This window comes from Trifolium pratense, linkage group LG4, assembly GCF_020283565.1.
Source record: "Trifolium pratense cultivar HEN17-A07 linkage group LG4, ARS_RC_1.1, whole genome shotgun sequence".
In the NCBI taxonomy this organism is placed as follows: Eukaryota; Viridiplantae; Streptophyta; class Magnoliopsida; order Fabales; family Fabaceae; genus Trifolium; species Trifolium pratense.
The window spans coordinates 42,348,635-42,371,234 of NC_060062.1; the positions used below are offsets into that span (position 1 = coordinate 42,348,635).

A 22,600-nucleotide genomic window follows, 5' to 3' on the forward strand; every position below is an offset into this window, starting at 1 on the left:
TAGAACTGACTCCCGAGCAAGATTCAGCTGATGGAGAAAAAATAAAAAAAAATAATAAACGATTAATTACCGCATGTTTTGAAGCCCGTAACTCCATCCGATAATAAATCCAAACAAACTACTGTAGACAAATTAAATGACGTACTCCCAACAGATAGGCAATAGTACATATCACCAAATTAAGGATAAGCAATGGCGCTTATCTTATATCTTATCAAACCTGCTTATCTGATCTGATTCCATATCTCATCTCGTGATCGCTCACGCTATTTAAACTGTCTGAATCCATCCATATTTTCGTCGCTTCACCACATTTCATCTCTCTCTTTTTTTCTTTCCAAATCCCTAGCCCCTTTCTCGTGTATAAATACTCAACCACAAGAGTTTCCATCACATGAAAAGCTAGAGAGAGAAACAAAACTCTAGAGCGAGAAACAAACAAACAAACATTTACTCTCTCAAACCCTTCTTCTCGCATTTCTCCTTCTCTCTCTCGCTCGATCTGTGCCGACGAAGAATCTCTTACAGGTTGTTACAATTACAACTCCATCACCATCGCATTTTCATCTGATTTTAAATATTTTGTTTAATTTTCGTCTATTTCGTGTTCAATTCGTTGTTTTCGTTGCTTATGTATTGTTGATTGTTGATCTATTCGCTTCTAGATCTTTCAGGCGTAACCGCCATGTCTTCGTTAAGCAGAGAACTGGTTTTTCTTATACTTCAGTTTCTCGATGAAGAGAAATTTAAGGACTCTGTTCACAGGTACGTACGTCCGTACGTACATACATACGCTTAGTTTCATTCATCAATTTATTTTATTATTTTTAAATTTTTAATTTGGTAATTTATATATATTTTTTTTTGACTTAATTTGGTAATTTATATTGTGTATGTGAATTTGTGATTGTGAATGTGAAGGTTGGAGCAAGAATCAGGTTTTTACTTTAACATGAGATATTTTGAGGAAATGGTGACGAATGGGGAGTGGGATGAGGTTGAGAAGTACTTGACTGGTTTTACCAAGGTGGATGATAATCGTTACTCGATGAAGATCTTCTTCGAGATTCGAAAGCAGAAGTATCTAGAAGCGTTAGATAAGTAGGTTACTTTTTCATGTTTGGTTGTGTACTGTTACTCTTTTCTAATTTGCTTGCTATTTTGCCATTTTCTCTGTTATTTGGTTTGTTGTTAAATAAATGAAAAATTGTTGCAGGGGTGATCGAGCTAAAGCTGTGGAAATTTTAGTGAAGGATTTGAAAGTGTTTGCGGCATTTAACGAAGAGCTTTTTAAGGAGATTACGCAGTTGTTGACTTTGGATAACTTTAGGTTTGGATAGTACTCTTGAATATTATGTTTTGATGGAAGTCTAACCTGTGTGATTAATTTATTGGCTTTAAGATGTTTTTTTTTAAATGAATTTGCAGACAAAATGAACAGCTGTCTAAGTATGGGGATACAAAATCTGCTAGGGCAATAATGCTTGCTGAACTGAAGAAGCTAATAGAAGCTAACCCTTTGTTTCGTGACAAGTTGCAATTTCCTTCATTGAAGAACTCCAGATTGCGTACTCTAATCAATCAGAGGTTGTTAAAAGAATTTGATATGATCTATGTTTATATAATCTAGTTGGGTTAAGTTTGGTGTTATTTACATTTTTTGTCTGTTGATTTGCAGTTTGAATTGGCAGCATCAACTTTGTAAGAATCCAAGGCCTAATCCTGACATAAAGACCCTTTTTGTTGACCATAGTTGTGGGCAACCGAATGGTGCTCGTGCCCCATCCCCTGTTACCAATCCCTTAATGGGTGGTGTCCCAAAGGCTGGTGGTTTCCCGCCACTCAGTGCTCACGGTGTAAGTTAAACAACAGGATATGACATTTGTTTCATTAGTTGTTATAACTTTATACATACATATTATGACTATATACCTTTTATAGCCATTTCAGCCCACCCAAGCTGCTCTTCCGACTTCTCTTGCTGGATGGATGGCTAACCCTTCCCCAGTTCCACACCCTTCAGCTTCTGCAGGAGTAGGACCATTGGGTTTGGCTCAAGCTAATAATGCAGGTAATATTACTACAAATAACTGTTTTTGAGTGTTTGTGGTAACACATGGCCTAGTAATTAACATTGGTTACTTGGTTGATATGCATTGTTATTATCAACTATCAATATGACCCCTTGGGATGGAGAAAATACTTGTACTGTTAAAAACCATGAAATTGATATTGAAAACCATGTGTTTCTGGTAACACATGGTCCAGGAATTAACATTGGTTACTTGCTTGATATGCATTGTTATTATCAACTATCAATAACAACACTTGGGATGGAGAAAATACTTGTAATGTGAAAACAAAGAAATTGATATTGAGTTGTAGCAACAAGCTAATGATATCATTTAATGAAGTAGAATTGCACACTTCATATTTAACTAAACTGATTTTCTTGTGCCCTTTTGGCTTTTTACTTTTGCCACTGGTACCAGCTCTTTTAAAGCGCCCCAGAACTCCTCCCAATAACCCAGCTATGGACTATCAAACTGCAGATTCAGATCATGTACTGAAGAGAACAAGACCTTTTGGCATATCAGATGAAGTACAGTACTTGCATTCTATTTTCTCCTTAGTCTTACTCAATTCTAACATGAAAGTTTGAATCTTGTTATTAGACTTAATTTCAGAGTGCTAATGTGTCAAATAAGAATTAGCTATGTTATTATAAGCTTTAGTGCATGTTTGAATTAGCACAATTTAAAAAAGGAAGTTTGAATCTTGTTAATTGTTACTATCTTGCTTTCTGTTTTACCCGTTGATTTTGACTGTTATATATGTTTATGGCAATCAGTTAACGGTTGGATATTGATTCTTCAATTGTGAAATTAGGAAGAGAAAATTAAACTTGCATTTCAGAATTGCCTAGAGAGTATCCTTAGTTTTGTGTTTTCGTACTCTGCTTATTTTCCTTCATTTTTAAAACGAAAAACTGTTTTTGAAGTGTGTTATAGAGAAGCATTTTGTATGTTACTTCATATGCAAACTGGGTAGTAGATTTCATAACAAGTGTCTTTTGATGGTTCTTTTCAGAATTATTTTCATTCCACAGATTAGTAAGTTGCATTTATGTAGGGAATATGAATTTTTCTTTACACTAGTTGGGAAGTGATTATTCATATAATTTTCTTTGGGTGGATTAGTGTATGTTTTTTATCTCAAAGCAGTTTGAGTGGATGTAGCTTTATACTTGAGTTTTATTTAAACAATTTCTTTATTCAAAATTTGTGTCTTGCTATCTAAGGCAGTTTGTTTTTCAATTTTAAATTCTTAGGGTTTCCCCTTCACATCTTCAGATGTAGCGTGTACTGTCTGACTCTAGTATTGGTTCATTGTATATAACTGAGCCCTGTTTATATATATTTTTTCGCAGGTCAATAATCTACCAGTAAATTTGCTTCCTGTTGGATACTCAAGCCAGAGCCATGGTCAGAGTTCCTATTCCTCTGATGACTTGCCTAAGACTGCTGTGTTGACTCTCAACCAAGGTTCAAATGTCAAAAGTATGGACTTCCATCCACTTCAGCAAATTGTCCTTCTTGGTAAGCCTATTTCTGTGTGAATTTTTTAAACTTCTTAATAGTTTCTTACATTCTATATGTTTTTCCCAATTGACTTTATTTACTTATCTATTTATTTTTCTGTTGATGGTTAGTTGGAACAAACATGGGCGATGTTATGGTGTGGGATATAGGTAGTCGTGAAAGGATTGCTCATAGAAATTTTAAGGTTTGGGAACTTGGAGTCTGCTCAGTGGCTTTACAGGCATGAATCTCTAAATGCTTATTTACTGCTTGTTTTTTAAGATACCTTGTCCCATGGTGATTATTAATTAATTCCTTTATTCTTATGCAGGCGTCTCTTTCCAATGAGTACACAGCCTCAGTTAATCGTGTGGTGTGGAGTCCTGATGGAACACTTTGCAGTATGTTCTACCAAGTTTATTCTTCTGTGTTTTGCTCTCATATTCACTGAATATTTCTTGGTGATAATTTTGCCTTATATGCAAATTTGTTAGGAGTTCTAAAGTATGCTTTATCATTTTTTATACTTCAGGTGTTGCTTATTCTAAACATATTGTCCACATATATTCCTATCATGGTGGGGATGATCTGAGAAACCACCTAGAGGTTTGTCTGTTTAAAGTTCATAGATTTTCTACGAGATCATTATTTATCTATTATTTACTTATAGCTTTCCATCATCTCCTATCCGTACATTGAATGATTGAAAGCAAAAGGTCCGAAACTTATCTTGATGTATTTTTGTGGCGCAGATTGAGGCTCATGCTGGGAGTGTCAATGATCTTGCCTTTTCTTATCCAAATAAACAGCTTTGTGTTGTAACATGTGGAGATGATAGGGTCATCAAGGTTGGTTTACCATACATATCTAAACAATTTTTTTAAAAAAGTTTAAGGTTTACAGGTATGGGATTAAAAGTTTAAGGTTTACAGGTATGGGATGCAGTCACCGGTGCAAAGCAATATACTTTTGAGGGTCATGAAGCGCCTGTATATTCTGTATGCCCTCATCACAAAGAAAATATTCAGGTAATACTTTATATCCGCGTATGAATATTCATCAGATGTCTAAAGAGGGACTACAAAAGAAAAACTTCATAAGAAAAAAGAAATTTTGAGCAAGAAACAGTGATACAAGCACAAAATGAGAAATTATGCAGTTACTTTTGAAATAGCAATCTTAAAATTCCAGCATGTGCAAGGGATAGACGAAGTCTTGTGGGTCATCAATCAATTAGCCAGCCTTTGTACATTTATGACATAATTCGTGTATTTATGTTCATTCCATCTGTTGTGGATGACGTGTGTATTGTCACAAACTTTATTTAGTCCATGTCATCAGAGTGTGGATAAGCTTTGAAAATGTGGATAGTAAATGCTTTTTGTTTTACATGTGTGCTCGACTACATGCAAATTTTTGTTTCCAACATATATTTTTCTCGCTGAACTTGGTTTTTGTAAGTACTAGTGTGTGTTTTTTATTTCATTTTGGGGGGACGGATGCAATTACTAAAGGAATCCTCTATTTGGATAAAATGTCAGCAATCCAACATAATAAGTGTAACGTGTGATTTACAAGTTCTATTCATGTTATAAATTGTGGTGTACATGTGAACTCTAATTATCCCTTTAGTGGTTATGCTTGGTCAATAACTGTAATATGGAGAGTATATTTTTATCTTGAAGCTTGTCCTCGTAATATTTTCAAGTTGGTGGATAGATCATGGATACCTTTTGAGGTTGAGAAGAAAATAATATTCTTTTCATTCTAATTTATTTTGGTTCACATATCATGCTTGTTTTCTTATAAAATTTCCAACTATGTTCTGATTTCGCATTGCAGTTCATCTTCTCAACCGCAACTGATGGAAAAATAAAGGCATGGCTGTATGATAACATGGGATCTAGGGTTGACTATGATGCACCTGGCCATTCATCTACCATAATGTCTTATAGTGCTGATGGAACAAGGTTCGCACAAACTTTTTGTTTCCTTTTATCTCCTTTTTTTTTGGTTTAGTGCGTGAAATTGTGATTTAAATATTTTTACTATCCATATATGGTTCATAGATTGTTTTCGTGCGGCACAAATAAAGAAGGGGAGTCATTTCTAGTGGAATGGAATGAAAGTGAAGGAGCCGTGAAGCGTACATATCACGGTCTTGGGAAGAGGTCCGCAGGTGTTGTACAATTTGATACCACTAAGAATAGGTTCTTAGCTGCTGGTGATGAGTTTACGATCAAATTCTGGGACATGGATAACACAAGCTTGTTGACAAGTATTGATGCAGATGGTGGATTACTGGTAATTATTGGTTTGGCTTATTGTTTTGTTTTCTGATGATGATGATAACTTCATTATAAAGTAATACATATCTTTGAAACCTGCAGGCTTCTCCATGTATTAGATTTAACAAGGATGGAATACTATTGGCTGTCTCCACAAGTGATAATGGAGTTAAAATTTTAGCAAATGCAGAAGGTATTAGACTGCTCCGGACTGTGGACAATCGTACATTTGATGCTTCCAGAGTTGCTTCTGCAGCTGCCGTGAAGGTAAATATATTAAAATATAGCTTACAGTTAATCTACTGCAAGTGCATCTTTTGAATCCTCCATGTTAATTCAGGCACCTACTATTGGCGCTTTTTCTTCTCCCAATGCTGCTGTTGGAACAAGCCTTGCTGATAGAACTCCTCCAGTAGCAGCCATGGTTGGGCTTGTGAGTTTCTCCACATATCTATAGCTAATCTCTCAATGAACGTGGATTACATTTTTCTAGGGTTGTATTTAATCATGTACTACTCTTTTATTTGTAGAATAATGATTCTCGAAGTATAGCTGATGTCAAACCCAGAATTGTTGATGAAGCTGTGGAAAAATCTAGGATATGGAAGCTAACAGAAATCAACGAACCATCACAATGCCGTTCCTTGAAACTTCCTGATGGTTTATCATCAATGAGGGTATGGTCTCAGACTAAATTTTTATATGTTCTTCGTTTTCTTTTGGCATGTGAAGCTGTTTGTATAAGTGTTTTATTCTCATCAATGCATGCATGCTCCGCTTCCCTATTGAATTACAACTTCGGCAAAATAGTGCCTTATTCAATATATAAATAACCTGTTATGTTGCACATGCTGTACATGTGGAGTGTATGGCATACAATATTTTGCCTATAGAATATCACTTTTGCATATCACATGTTCAAGTTCTATTCTACTTGGATATTCCCCTTCCTTTTTTTTTTTTAACATTTCAATTTTGAAACTGACTCGGAAAATAGTACGTGGTCCTATTGTTTTTTCACACTTCAATAGCTGGTACTGGACAGTTTCTTATTACGTAGCCATTATAAACAAACGTGAATTTTTAGGAGAAACAGAAGTATGATGTGGAAGGAAATTGTTTATTTTGTAGTCATTATAAACAAATGTGAACTATCCGTGTTCGACAGCTTGAGGTTCTTAGAAACTTTAGTATCTTTGAACTGTTAAATATTGTTTCAGGTTTCTAGGTTAATTTATACAAACCAAGGGGTTGCGATTTTAGCTTTGGCAGCTAATGCTGTTCACAAGCTTTGGAAATGGCAGAAAAATGAGCGTAACACTTCAGGCAAGGTAATGAAGTATCTCTAATACATGGTTGTATTTAGATTACAGGTTAATGCCATACGATTGTTCTCAACAATAACTTATCATGCAGGCCACTGCTAGTCTTCAACCACAACTGTGGCAACCATCTAGTGGAATATTGATGACTAACGATATAGGTGATACTAACCCAGAGGATGCTGTGTCATGTTTTGCACTTTCCAAGAATGACTCGTATGTTATGTCTGCTTCTGGAGGAAAAATTTCCCTGTTCAATATGATGACATTCAAGGTATGCGACTTCTTCTTCTGTCTATTTTTTAATTAATGTATTGACTAACAGGAAGAATTATTCCACCGTAAGTTTCATGGGGCTTGTCACTAATTCTTTTTTGTTGAAAAATTTAATTTACTGGTTTTTATTTCTGATCGTTCAATAGTGAGCTTAAATAGATATTAATCCAGTGTTGTCAAAGGCTAGCAGCACTGGGTTCATTTGGGTATCCCCATATATCATTTTGTTTGGGGTTAAGTATATCATTATACTTTATACATGTCCATACCTCATTAAAATTGCTTGCATTCCATATTTACGAGGCTTATAAATGCCATAGATTGGTGTGAAATAAAAGAGATTGAATTTAGTATGGAGTTGTAACCAAGACAAATGAGAAATTCGCAACTTGGTTGCATCAGTTGGGTGAAATTAGTTTGGAGGCCAACATGTTTTCTTTCGCTTTGTTTCTATTTTTGTTTCCCACCTTAATTGTTCTACGTTTTTGGTAGTTCCTATCTTTGACCTTTGAGCAGTGTAGCCAAAATGGACAGACTCTTGAGAGACAATTGCAATTTCATGTAATTTTGATGATAGTATACAATCTACTAATTATTTGGCTAAGTAATTTAGGCGGTAGTACATAACTTCATGGTTTATTGTAGTACATCCAGAATTTCTGTGTTGCTATTATTATATATTGAAATAACATTAATCTCTCTGAACCCTAACTGCAGACAATGACAACTTTCATGCCACCACCACCAGCTGCTACATTTCTTGCATTTCATCCTCAAGATAACAATATTATTGCTATTGGCATGGATGACTCTTCCATACAAATTTATAATGTTCGAGTGGATGAGGTATTACTAAGTTTCATAATTTGACTATTGTTTTATAAGATTGCATTAGCCTCTTAATTTTATTTTTTCTCTATGCCTAAATCCATCAGTTTAGTTTCGTATATTGATGCTTTTTTTTTGTGAAGATTTTGACTTTGAGCTTATAAAAAATGTTTCCATGAAGGTCAAAACCAAGCTAAAAGGTCATCAGAAGAGAATCACTGGTCTTGCTTTTTCGCACGTTCTAAATGTTCTCGTATCATCTGGAGCTGACTCTCAGGTAAAGAATGTTAAAATAGCAGCCTTTTGCCCTATAGCGTTGCCAAAAGCTAAAAGCCATCTTTAAGGAATAATATTGTTTTTGTTTGCCTACATAGTCCAGATATGTTCAACGTTCAAATAGGTTGTGTTTACCTTAGATTTTCTCATTGTTTGTCTATGACTATGCATATATGTGTGCATTAGTATTGGCCATTATGTTCTCTGCATTTGTTAGAATTACTCCTTTGTGGAAGTATGTATGATCATTAAGTTATTAACAATGTAATTAGTGGATTTCATTATTAAGAAAGTATTCATTGATTTCATGTCAAATAGTTGTGTGTATGGAGCACCGATGGATGGGAAAGGCAAGCAAGTAAATTCCTACAAATGCCAAATGGACGAGCACCAGCACCTCTTGCAGATACTCGTGTTCAATTTCATTTAGACCAGACACATTTACTGGCTGTGCATGAAACTCAAATAGCCATATACGAGGCCCCAAAATTGGAATGCCTAAAGCAGGTGTGTGCTGGTTTAAACTCAATTTTTAATTTATGTATAATTTTTACTTTGATCTGCTGGAGCGCATAGTTTATTTAATCACCAACTGTATCTGATTTTTGCATTTCAATGTGATCTATATTTTAAGCCAAGAAACTTGCTGATTCTAGAATTTATTTTTGTAACGATCAGTTTGTGCCGCGGGAAGCTAGTGGTCCGATCACACATGCTACATATTCATGTGACAGTCAATCAATATATGTAAGCTTTGAAGATGGAAGTGTTGGTGTTCTTACTGCCTCAACGCTCAGATTAAGATGCAGAATAAATCAAACTGCATATCTCCATCCCAACCCAAGGTACATTTTGTTATCAAAGGTGTACGAAAGATCTTTTGTTGTAATTCTATTTTCTCACATCTGAAAGAACTTATTTTTGACAGCTTGAGAGTTTATCCTCTTGTGATCGCTGCACATCCCTCCGAATCCAATCAATTTGCATTAGGACTTACAGATGGTGGAGTACATGTACTTGAACCACTAGAGTCAGAAGGAAGGTGGGGTTCTCCACCTCCAACCGAGAACGGTGCTGGTCCTAGCACTCCTTCAGGTGCCTCAGTTTCAGAGCAACCCCAAAGGTGATGGTGCATTATGCAGTAGTGTCTCTAAGGACCTTTGAGTGTGTATTTGATTGCTTATGGTCCCGCCCCCAGTGCCTTCATTCCTTTCGCAAGAGGAAGCTGCGGAACTTGTGTTTATAAGCTAGGATAAATCAATTGAACCAATCACCTTGTTAGTGGCTTCCTAATCTATTTCATCTCCAATGGGGTTAGTTGAGTATGTTTACTCATTTAGGATTATTACTGAAATGCATAGTGTAAATTCGGTTGGGGCGTTGTGGAGTGGAGGGTCATTATCATTATTTTATTTAGGTTTTTCATTTTGGTTGGGTCTTATTTTATTTGTGTAGATTTTTTATATATATAGTGGACTAGTCCGTTATAGGTTTTTTTTTTCCCAACTAAAGTGAGCTACTCTGATATTCAGATGTTTATTTATTATTTCTACCTTTGATGCAAGGAATCTTTTAAATATCTTTACCAGTGGGTTTAAATGTTTCTGAGGAACCGAAGCTTCACTTAATGGAGCTGTTAAATGTTTCTGATTAGTAAAAATAATCAAAATTAACTCTGAATATCAAACTACATGTGATTGTGACCTGAGTTCTAACTAGCTTTGGGTTCTTTTAACTATCTGTGCATGAGTTTGATATTTAGAGTCTTATTATAATTTGAGACAATCGTTAAATGTTTTTGAGATCTTTCTATGAATTAGTCATCATAATTGTGTGAGTATATCAGACGTTTTTCTTTGACAAGCACACTGGATTATGTTGAATGTTGGTCTCACTACATTGGTTTAAATGCATTTTTGGTCATTTTATATTTTTAAAAAGTGAAGTTTTTCTTTTACAAAAAAATTTCTGAAGTTTTGCTTCCTCTATTTCAAAATTTGTTTTGTCCCCAATCTAATTTCTTTTTCCTTAGAATTTTGGTTACTCATTTCATTTTGTTGATACAACCTATTTTGTCTGACCATGTGGCTTAATAAACGCTATTATTTAGCATAAATGTGTATTTAACCCAATTATGTTTTACTCACATGTATCAAATTGATAGTTCTGTTTAAGTGTCATTTGAGAATCGCGCATTATTTATATAACTTACTTTGACAATATTTTTTTTTATTGGATATAAAAACAAATTTTGACATATAAGATGTTCAAATTTGTCTCGACGAATATTTTTAAAATATAATTTTTTATAATATAATAGAAGATATTAGTACATTGTTTTACTTTAGAAATGGAGTTTGGAGAGAGTAATGAGTAATGACAATTGAATGTGCAGTTAAATATCTGTGTCTGAAATTCAGAGTCATTTAGTCAAAGAGCGGTGCTAATTACTACTCCAGAATTTTCGGTTAACTAATTATAGTCAAAGTTCTTTCGATTTTGAACTGTCTTTGACCGACGGAAGTTGATGCACTAAAGTACTATTGTACTACTAGCAGACATTACTACCTCTGTCTCAAAACAAAAATACTAGTACTATCTACTACAGTACAGCAGTACGTGTTTATTTTATTTTTTTGGCACCAATTTTTGGTGCGGGGTCAGTTCCGGCGAGTTAGGATCCTCTCCATTTCGGATCTCAACTCAGTTCCGGCAATATGCGTGATTCAAAAAAAAAATGTTAGGAAGGTATTGTGAGAGTTTTATAATTCATTCGTCGTTATAAATATCAGATTTTATTTGTCCTAATTAATTACAAGATCATTAAAGTAATTTTTTAGATATATTTATTATTTTAAAAATATACTCATTTTGATCATAAACTCATTGAGTTGGTCTGGTGGTATTGATTTGGGATTTGGGAGTGTTTTCCTCCTTAAGGTTTCGGGTTCAATTTTCTCTAATGTCAATTTAGATTGACTAGTTTAGCTCCAAATAAACTCATTTTGATCATTTTAGATTCATTAAATAATTAATGTATTTCATTTAAATTATAAATCAAATACATTAATTATTGAATGAATCTAACAAATATTATAAAAAGAATTAAATGAAGTGTTTTTATCAATCGATAGTTAGTTCAGTGTTGGTTAAACCATGAAATCTTATAAATAGCAAATGGAGGTAGTAAACAATCTTTTACTCTTTTTTTTTTTTTTTTTTTTGTAGATTATAAAACTATTTATAAAATAGGCCAGGTGAGAAGCACTTGTTAAGAAAACAAAAAATTAAATTAAATACATAAATTCCAATACTCTTTTTATAATATTTAGTTTCTTAAATACACAAATTAGCATTTTCCTTATAATTTTTCACATGCTTTAATCATTTCATTACAAAATTTCTATTATTTAATTTACAATCGAAGAATGTAAATATATTTTCCCTATTTTATAATATTAATAATTATCATGACAAATATATACATTTTAAACAAATTTATTACTCTAACAATTTTTATAGTTATGATATTAACTAGTTTAAAGACTCGTGCATTCGTACGGGTCCATTGACTTTAATTGATATTTAAATTTATCATTATTTTCATGTAGAAAATTTATTTAGAATAAAATATTTTTTGATAGATAGAATAAAATATTTAAATTTGTTATAAAATATTGTTAAATATAAGTGAAACTATTGTGTTATTTTTAGTAAAACTTATTTATCCAATTTTTTATGTTTCAATGACAAATAATGGTTCCGTATATATATATATATTTTTTAATAGAAACTTAAATTTTTTATTAGAATATCTAGAGTAATTTAGTAAATTTGATAGTAATTAACTATATTTAATTATTATTAATAGTTAGGAGTAAACTTGGTAGTAATATTATTTTTTATATTTTTGACTAAGTATTTATTATATTTTATATTATTTATTATATTTTATTTTTGATGAAAAATATTGTTTATGTTTCTTTTTTTAAAATATAGTTATTGTTTATGTTCCTATTTCTATTTTTATATTCCTATTTTTATGTATTCAGCTTATTTTTTCTATATTCTTTCCATAATTTATTTTTATTTACTAAACTCTATAATTTTCAGTGAAATTACAATGAAAGATATAAAACTTGCAACCTGGTTAAAAGTAATAAAGATAATTTTGTAACTTTGGTAGTAATCGATTTTAATATATTAGTAATAGATAATTATAGCCAATTTTTATGAGACGGAGAGAGCGCTATCGAAGTTGCCTATTTTATTTTTTTTTCTTTGAAGGAAAGTTTATGTACACTTTATTTTAGAAGAAGAAAATTGGCTTACATAATAATACTATATGAAAAATCATTCCTCCAAAAATTATAATTATTTATATAAATAATGTGCAGATAGTTCTTCATGAACTTTTTAAAAAAGTATAAATCATAGTTGAACAAACATTCGAAAATTATGCATGTTAAAATAATTTTTTTATTAATATTGTTAAAAGAGTACAGACACCATAAATTATACTTTTTTCTCGGTTATATTAAACATGTTTTCTTTAAAGCCAATAGAAAAGCAATTTCATTTTCAATATAATTTTTTTTCTTCAAGAAAATGAATTTTGAGAATAGCCTACACACGAATATAACTAGAATAGGAGGATAAAAGTACATAAATGACAATTTATTTATTTTTCTTTTCGATATATTAGAAAGTTTCTAATGACATTTAGTGGTAACTAATATCCGGTTAGACACATCAGAGAACCCATATCAACACACACAAGGCTTTCAATTAAGCATTCAATTATGATTTTTGTTAATTTGTTTTTATGTAGGTTGCATTTCCAGATTTGTATACCCTTAAATTGAGCTCTCTCAATTTGAATAAAATTTGGAATGACAATCATCATTCTATGTGCAACTTAACTAGCTTGATTGTGGAGAGTTGTGGTGGATTGAAGTACTTATTCTCGTCTACTATGGTTGGAAGTTTTAAGAACCTTAAACACCTTGAAATAAGTAATTGTCCTTTGACGGAGTAGATAATAGCCAAAGAAGAGAGAAACAATGAAATAGAAGAGACATGTTAATTCTACCATTGGGAACATTCAATTAATTTTAAACTTGTATTTAAATAATTATGTATAATGATATTGGCTATTATCATGCCTCTTCTATTTCATTGTTTCTCTCTTCTTTGGCTATTATCTCCTCCGTCAAAGGACAATTACTTATTTCAAGGTGTTTAAGGTTCTTAAAACTTCCAACCATAGTAGACGAGAATAAGTACTTCAATCCACCGCAACTCTCCACAATCAAGCTAGTTAAGTTGCACATAGAATGATGATTGTCATTCCAAATTTTATTCAAATTGAGAGAGCTCAATTTAAGGGTATCCAAATCTGGAAATGCAACCTACATAAAAACAATTAACAAAAATCATAATTGAATGCTTAATTGAAAGCCTTGTGTGTGGATGTGTGTGTGTGTTGATATGGGGTCCTTAATCAATCATATACGGGGATTACTTACATTGTTTATCCTATACGGGGATTATATAGTCCCTCCCATACAATGCAAGTTGCAATGGGAGCTGAAATGCAAGGCGGGCTATTTTTTCTGTAGCAGCTAAGTAGGTTACCATCATAATTTCGAACATGTATTTGGACTTTTAGCAAAGTTTATCAGTGCTTTCCCTCTGAAAATTTGAATAGTGTTCTACGCTAGGTTACAACTAATGCCTCCTTCGACCAGACTTTCTGTTTCTCTTGCTGTTGCCAGGAGAAGGTTGCTCATGAGCAACTGGTAAGACTGTTCCCTCCTTTATTCCATTTGAATCTGACATCTTATCAATTGTTTTTTGGGCTTCAAGAAAAATCGTGATATCTCTTATCTGTTTGTATAGTTACTTAAGCCATCAGAGAACAATAAATTAGAAAGCTTTTATACAAAGAATTAATGAAGGAAATTGTAATACCTGTTCCTCCAAATCAAGTACCCTCTCATTCATCGACTTCACTGATGCAGCTTCCCTGAATGACCAGACATATTTAAACATGTAATGAAAACATGGTGCAGTAGTAGCCAAAGAAAAGAACAACTTTACTAACATCTTAAAGAGTTACTTAAGCATATAACTTAAGTCCAAGCGAATTGGTAGCTTAAGTGGTAATACCATTACCTCTCTTCAGCTTCTTTAAGGTTCTTTCGCCACATTTCTGAATTTTTTATGAGCTTCCTATTAACCTAAGGGCAGAATGAGTGTTTAAACGGCAGAGTTCAAGCAAACACGGTAAAGAAAATGCAGGAGAGAAGTTACCTCAGCAACTGTATTTCTTTCTTCAGTACACCTTTCTAGTTCATTTTGGATATCCAGCATTCCAGAAGTTGCAGCTTTCTCCACTGCTTCAGATATGGAGCTTTCTGCTTTACTTCTTGCCTCTATTAGTAAGGATTCATAATGCTAAAACAAAAATGGCATAAAGATAATCAGATTTCACAACCACGTCATCATATTATTGCATCAAAAGATCAACCAATTAGAGTATCATAGAAATTATCCCAAAGCCTTTCATCATAAGTGAAAGCAACCAGATACTGACAACCACACTAGAAATTACTCCCTCAGTCCCTTAATATAAGCCCCCATTGGGGTTTTTCACGCATATTAAGAAAAGTTAGTAGTGTAATAAATGTGTACTTTTTGGGTATTACAATTACTAAATTGTCCTTGGTGAAAAGATGTATTTGTAGTTGACTTTTCGGATTTCAATGTAAAGTAGGGTTATGTTTGGAAAAATAATAATAAATGTGTCTAGGGAGTTGAAAAGGAGCTTATATTTAGGAACAAATTTTATCTTTGAAAGGGTGCTTATAATTAGGGACGGAGGGAGTACATCACTTCCGGTGACACTTAAGAAAATGGTAATTTACAGCAGAGTTAATGAAATGAATAATCTATATTTGTAAAACCTGAATTCAGAGTTTCATGTTTACAGAATTATTTTAATCCGTCAGTGCAAAAATGGCAGAGTTAACTCACCTGTCTCTGAGTCTCCAACTGAGATGTAAGAAGCCGGTTGTATTCATCCACAATCTGTTCATGTCTATCAATTAATCAGTGAAAGAGCATGGGGAAGGAAAAAAAAATTTGGGGAGCACAAGATACATCCATACAATTAATAAACATGAAACGAAACGATGTTGAACATCACATGCGATTGCTTATTTGACATTTCACAGTCCCATTTTATAGAACTATATGGGGCTATCTCTGTCTATTTGTCAGTACAGGTATCGAGTGACTTATATATAAAGCCCAATATTAATTATGCAGCAAACAAAATCATACTACAAATCCACAATTTTTTGTTTCAGACTAATCTGTCCAAACTAGTGTGAACATAAAATAAAATTAAGAGTTCAATATGTGAGAAACAGATAAGCTCCACTTAAGTAAGCCCCTGTCACTAAAATGGGCAAGTAAAGATGTATCTACCATTGATTTTTGTAATGTTGTGTCTATGAAGCACGGATACTCCTCAGATTAGGTGTGCGTGTCGACACCAACACGACACAACACCGACACTTATGATTACATTGAATTATGCCATTTTCTCAAATTACAGAATTGTCAATGTCCGTGCTTCATACATGTTAACTTGTTAAGGCTAGCTACACCCTAACTCCCCCATTTTAGAGAAACTTTTGCCATGAGAAACATACCGCTTCAACTTTACTGTTAAAAAAGGCCCCATTAACTTCTAAATCTTCACGGCATTCACATGTGCCACAATCCCCTTCCAGTGACATACAGCGAAAATGCATCTCCTCTGACTTGCCATCAATTTTAGATTGGTCCTGATTCAGTCGATGGACATAATTGTCACCCACGTAATCCCAAATTTGTTGTGTTCTAAAATCAAGAGAATAGCAATGCTGAGTATCTTTCCAATGTCGAATAGCATGTCCTTCTTTATATCTAGATTAAAAAAGAACCACGGTATTAAAATCTTCCCTGACAAAACAAACATATATAATCAATCAAGGACAATAAATTTTGATTGTTTTGTTTAACATATTAATTAGGGCCTTTTGTACACAAGTTATTACCAGTGGAAATTGAAGACCTGATACTAATATATTACCTTCCACATCCAACAAATCCACAAATCATACAAACCCAGACATCATCTAATGTTCCACATACAAAACAGGCTGGCTTCTCGTCCTGTTGTTGACAGAATCGGCAGACCTATAATATAAACATCACAAGTTCTTAACAAAACTAATCTCCATCAATACAATAATATTTCCAACCCACTTGGGGTTGGTCGAGTGGTGTTGGCTTGGGCCCTTGGAGTATGCTCCTCTCAAGGTCTCAGGTTCGATTCCCACTGGTGCCAATTTCGGTGGGCTAAGTCCATACAGAGCAAAAAAAACTCTGGCTTTAAATGGGGCCCCCACAAGTGGGCGGTGGGATTGGTCCCCTTGGATTAGTCGGTCCTAAGACCGGATACCAAGTTTTCAAAAAAAAAAAAATACAATAATATTTCCACGTGCACTGCCAATAAAACCACTGTTTCTGGTAGCCAAGCACAGGAAATTTCAGTCAATGCAACATTAAATATAACTACTAATCAAATACCGACAAAGTGTTCGCGTTACAATTCAAACAAGATCACTCTATATGTAATCATCATTGCAGAGATGACACCCTAATTTCCGTCCTTGTTTTTTAGAAAATAAAAATGAGCAACGAATGCTTGGATCCCAACTTAAAATTAATAATTAGGAGGGAAAACACAAAATGGATTTTAATATCTGGAATGTGCAATGATAAGTTGGCCATGTTTGAAGTTGTTACCTTGACCGTGAGGAGGGGGATGCCAAAGGCAGAGCTAGTGATTGGAGTGAAGTCAATGCATTTTGGCTTATTTGGTTTGACAATACTTCACACCCAACAATAAGTAACTAGGTCTAAATAAATTTTGGAGAAAATAGTCTTCTTTCGTTTCTCAACAGCGAAGTAAGACTAAAGCTCACAAGCTTAATATACTAGGTTGGAGAGAATTGATAGGGGCTATTTTTTCCTGTCGTCCATGTTGCACACTTGTACCTTTTATCTTTATACAAGAGTTTTAGCTTATGATCAAATTCTATTCGCTATAAAAAAAATCTGATACCTTTACACCATTCATTTCAAACTCATTCTAATCTATCTAAAAGGAGGAAAATCAATCAATATATGTTCAATGCAAACTAATCTCGAGATAGTATCATAGTTAGCCAATATGACTCCTAAACAATTTGTGCAAGACGAATGACCAAGCTTCTCATGAAGAATCATTATTACTTGCCTAACACTCACGATGCTCTAAGAGCCTAAGTATTAAGGTCAAACTAACGTGTTACTGTTGGGACAAATAGAATTGCCTCTACCAACAAAAATTTAAAGTGTAATAAAATGTTGAAACAGGATTTCATGGAATGGAGAACCTGCATACCTGGCAAGACAAATATGTCCACTTTGAGACACAAGGGCATTGAAATGAATGGTCACAAAGTGTCGTAAGTATTCCACTAGTATCAGGGTCCAGTCTCTCTGGCATTCAAACAAAAAAAAATAGAAGACACATATTGCCATAAACATCAATTCACACTATCATAATCACCTTAGACAAATTGAAGACAGAAAAAAAGAGTCACCAAGATCAAAGCAAACAGAGGATCACAACAAAGACAAATGAAACTCACCCAGGCAAACTGGACAAGTTGGTATTTCTGTACAACTAGCCAGAGGAGTCCCAGCAACTTCTTCACATTCCGAGTACTCCACGGAAAGCAAAAACAAAATATGACATATCTCTGCCTACATTTGATCATCATTAAAAAAGTGAAGATATGTCAAACAAGATATCCTTCAACATATCAAACAAGTAATAAGCAAGACCAACAAATTTGAAAAGTGACAAACGTATTAATTAACTATTGAGTTAGTCAAAAAAAAAAAAAAAAAAAAAAAAACTATTGAGGAAATGCACATAAACTTTAGTCCCTAAATACAAGTCTTTTTTGAAGAAAAAAAATTGTCCCTAAATATAAGTTTCATTTCAAATCATTAGATGTACTTACTATTATTTTTTCTTGAAGGATAAGAAATCAAAATTGAGTCACATAAGTACTTACTATTATTTGATATGTTGAAGGATAGAAAGTACTCCATCCATCTCATAAAAAGTGTCATTTGTACTTTTTCTCGGTCTCAAAATAATTGTCACTTTAGATTATCAATGTTTTTTTTTTGGCACAAAGACAGAAATGACAAATCCATTATAAACTCACACACAAGTGAGAGAGTCGGGGTTGGAACCCTGGTCATGGCATCCGGCCTAACAATTTCGACATTTTTTTGCCGATTGAGCTAGGACTTGTGGACGACTATCAATGCTTTGTGGACGACTATCAATGCTTTTCTACTAGTATACCCTTATTTATTGAATTTCACTCCACTTACTCAACTAACTACAATTAATAAGGGTGTTTTATCAAATGATACTAATTTTACCATTAAATCAACGCAATTAATAAGGGTGTTATGATACTTACTTCACCGGGAGAAAATTTCTTGCCATTGAAATTGCTATTAAATGCATCAGCAGCAAGCTGATCATCAAACCTAATCAACACGCTATATCTATCTTCCATCCCATCATTCCTGCCCAATCAAAATGAAAAATCAATATTAACATACAAATTAGGGTTTCTTGCCTAAAAATACAGTGCCACTCACTACAAATTAGGGTTTGCAAAATGAAATTGAAATAGCACAGTACCTGATGAAGACAAGGTGATGAAGATGATCGAGGTGGTGTGGACCACAGAATCGAATGAAATCATCGAAGGAAAGGTAATTGGGAACAGCGACGATGAAAAGAAGAGAGGAACGAGAATTGGAGTTTGGAAGAGATGACTGTGAAACTCTTCGGAAGAGATGGAGAACGCCTCTTCGTTCGGTGAATTTAGGGTTTTGGGATTGTGGAGCGGAGAAGATGAGTTCGGTATCGAGAGGATTCTCGGCGTCGACCGAGTGAACTCGGAGAAAGAACATCGCGACACGTTTAGATCGGAGAAAATGAAGAGTTTGTGTCTAAATTGTGAAAGTGAGAGAATAGAAGGACTGAATGTGTAAAAATCAAAATGTAAATTCCGTTTGGCTTTGGAGGGTTTTTTTTCCCTGTGAAGCCCCGATACTCCAAAAATTGTAAAGTATCATGTCCAATACGTACTTGATATCGATACTCGTTCGATACTTTCCGATACACGTATCGGAGAAGTATCGGCAATTAATATTATTTTTTAAAATAAAATATAACCAATATTTGTCGAATACTTGTCCGATACGCGTATCAATCGAAAAAGTATCGGACAATTAATGTTTTTTGATGATGGAAACATAGGAGAGGAAACGGATACACTGTTAAAGTATGATGTTACCAACTATGTCTTTATTAGTTTTTTTTTTTTTGTCATGACTTGAACTCTTGATCTCCAACTCCTTAATCATTCGCTCAACTAGCTTAACTAGTTGAGCTACCCATTCCACCCCCTTTTTGGGTAGTACTTAACTTAATATATGTAATTGTCACTCGTTTTCTTATTTTGAGTAATTTGAATGTTAATTTTTATCATCATCATCGATTTTAGTTATGTTTATATATTGTATATTTATATATTTAATTTTAAATTTAATTTTTAAATAATGTATCCCGAACGTATCGTATCGTGAATTTTGAAAAATTTTATGTATCGTCGTATCGGTGTCGTATCGTATCAGTGTTGTGTCACGTATCAGGGCTTCATAGGTTCTTTCTAACTACACGAACGAAAGGGTGTTTTCGTAAATGCAATGGAAACTTTTATTAACCATAACAACAATAACATAGGTGGGAGGCATGGATGACTTACTCCTTGATACTCAAAAAATGACGAAGTATCGTGTCCGATATGTATTCGATACTGATATTCGTTTGATATTTTTTTAAGTATCGGCAATTAATATTATTTTTTTTTAAAAAAATATAACTAATAATGTCGGATACTTCCCTGATATGCGTATCGGAAAGGTATCGGGCAATTAATGTTCTTTGATGATGAAAACGTAAGAAAGGAGACTGATACAATTCGTGTTTATCAACTATGTCTTTTTTGGGTAGTACTTTTTTTTTTTATAAGCAAATTGTTAGTATATTATATTATTATGGTAGTTTTTTTCCTTGCTAGGACTTAACCCTCTATCTCCAACTTCTTAACCTTTAGTTCAACTAGCTTAACCGGTTGAACTACTCTTCTCACCATTTTTTTGTGTAGTACTTAACTTAACATATGTAATTATCACTTGTTTGCTCAATTTGAGTAATTTGAATGTTATTTTTTTTTTATCATTATCGATTTTAATTATGTTTATATATTGTGCATTTATATATATTTAATTTTTAAATAACGTATCCCGGCCGTATCATATCGAGAATTTTGAAATTTTTCTCATATCAGTGTCGTATCGTATCGCTATCGTGTCACTATCGGGGGCTTCATACTAACGAGAAAATGGGATTTCAATCCCTGTGCATCTTGGTTCAAACAAAATAAGTGATTTTTTTTTTTACACATCTTATTTCAATCTATCAGTAATAGTGTAATTGGAATTGAACTGTGCTGAGAGCTACTCTGTCTGTCCTAATTATTATTATTTTTTTTGTTATTTTTTAGTTTTCCACAAAAATTAACAAATAATAAATAAATATTGATAAGTTGTTAAATCATTTTACCCCTATTTTATTAAAAAAATTCATTTAATTGATGTTTCTATCTTTGGAAAAATATAAATTGTAAAATATTATTAATTGTACCTTAGTTTTTTAAAAAACCAAAATTTTAAGACAAAAGTAAAAGGCTAAAAGGACCAAAGTTTTGGAACAAAGGGAATATATAATTCTGATAGATGTATAAATACTGTTGAGTGCTTACTATTAAAATATAATAGTATCTTTGGGACGCTAGTTAAGAAAACAAAAAATAGTATAACAATTTTGGAACGTATATAGTTAACATATTTAAAATTTAAAAAATGTTATTTTCAATATAAAATTTACCGTGTTTGGTCCCTTAACTAGTGTCTCGGAGGTACTAGTTAGCATGACCTTATTTTATGGGCAACAATCAATTGTGGATTTTGGTTTTAATAAAAATCGATTGATTTTGTTGTGATTCATTTGATGATGCTTATGTCCGATAACTCTTATTTGTATAGAAACAATGTGTAGACCCAACCAACCAAAACATTGAGTTCAAGTGGTTAATGAGCTCCCCTCAGGATGAATTGTTTGAGAGAGCCTCGGTTCGGTTCCTAGTAGGAACAGTTCTTGGTCAGGCTTAATCATCATGCATACAAACTCTGAATTAGCAAAAAGTGTAGGCACAACTTCTAGAGTGCATATGATGATGAGTGATACTAGGGTTGTATTTAAATAGATTGGTTAAGTCCTTTTTGTCATCACCCCGACTCTTGTTTGAGATTTGCTCAATTAAAAACCTAAAATTCTAAAGCACATGATTAGAAAAAGAAAGATCTGATCTAATATATTAATGATTTTGATATTAGCGTTTTTCATAAACCGATTTGCTTCAACAAATAAGTGTGTTTGTTCTAATTTCATATATAATATCAAGATACTAATTTTATCTTACAACATTGAGCGTACATTTTTTTAGAAATGCATCCAATTAATATATTTTTAATAGTTTCTAAAATATATTTACAAACATGTACTTCTAATTGATTTAGCCAATCTCCTGTACAACTGAATTATGAATTAGCAGGCAAAAACTAGTTCTAAGTTCTAACATCATTGAAAATTGTTGCATTTCATAGTGATTTTTTTTTTTTATAATAAAACGTTTAGAAGTACCAATGTTCAAGTTATTTATTTTATTTATTTATTCTATTTTTACATTCTAACTCGATGCATTTATCT

The 22,600-nt window shown here is 33.1% G+C and overlaps 2 protein-coding genes across 3 annotated transcripts; one reads left to right on the forward strand and one right to left on the reverse strand.

Annotated features, from left to right (window-relative positions):
• The first annotated feature begins 253 nt into the window (after positions 1-253).
• LOC123881943 (topless-related protein 4-like) lies at positions 254-10,156 on the forward strand. 2 transcript variants are annotated; one of them, XM_045930715.1, is made up of 26 exons: positions 254-528; positions 666-765; positions 922-1,101; positions 1,217-1,330; positions 1,429-1,587; positions 1,679-1,856; positions 1,942-2,071; positions 2,493-2,602; positions 3,431-3,599; positions 3,713-3,822; positions 3,913-3,982; positions 4,114-4,187; positions 4,334-4,429; positions 4,514-4,609; positions 5,424-5,551; positions 5,651-5,885; positions 5,972-6,136; positions 6,210-6,302; positions 6,400-6,546; positions 7,090-7,200; positions 7,286-7,465; positions 8,185-8,313; positions 8,477-8,572; positions 8,890-9,078; positions 9,250-9,416; positions 9,500-10,156. In XM_045930715.1, exons 2-26 carry the CDS (start codon positions 686-688, stop codon positions 9,696-9,698), a joined length of 3,405 nt encoding a protein of 1,134 aa, XP_045786671.1. In that variant the 5' UTR covers positions 254-528; positions 666-685; the 3' UTR covers positions 9,699-10,156. The 2 variants fall into 2 exon arrangements, with proteins under 2 accessions (XP_045786671.1, XP_045786672.1); XM_045930716.1 differs by having other exon boundaries at positions 274-528; positions 675-765.
• A 3,077-nt stretch (positions 10,157-13,233) lies between these two features.
• On the reverse strand, positions 13,234-19,745 carry LOC123881944 (BRAP2 RING ZnF UBP domain-containing protein 1). The gene is made up of 11 exons (XM_045930717.1): positions 19,403-19,745; positions 19,176-19,284; positions 18,324-18,438; positions 18,074-18,171; positions 16,715-16,821; positions 16,293-16,548; positions 15,610-15,663; positions 14,887-15,030; positions 14,749-14,813; positions 14,545-14,599; positions 13,234-14,460 (listed from the first exon to the last, which is right to left on the reverse strand). The coding sequence occupies exons 1-11, from the start codon at positions 19,675-19,677 to the stop codon at positions 14,302-14,304; spliced, it is 1,437 nt and encodes a 478-aa protein (XP_045786673.1). The 5' UTR covers positions 19,678-19,745; the 3' UTR covers positions 13,234-14,301.
• Positions 19,746-22,600: the final 2,855 nt, after the last annotated feature.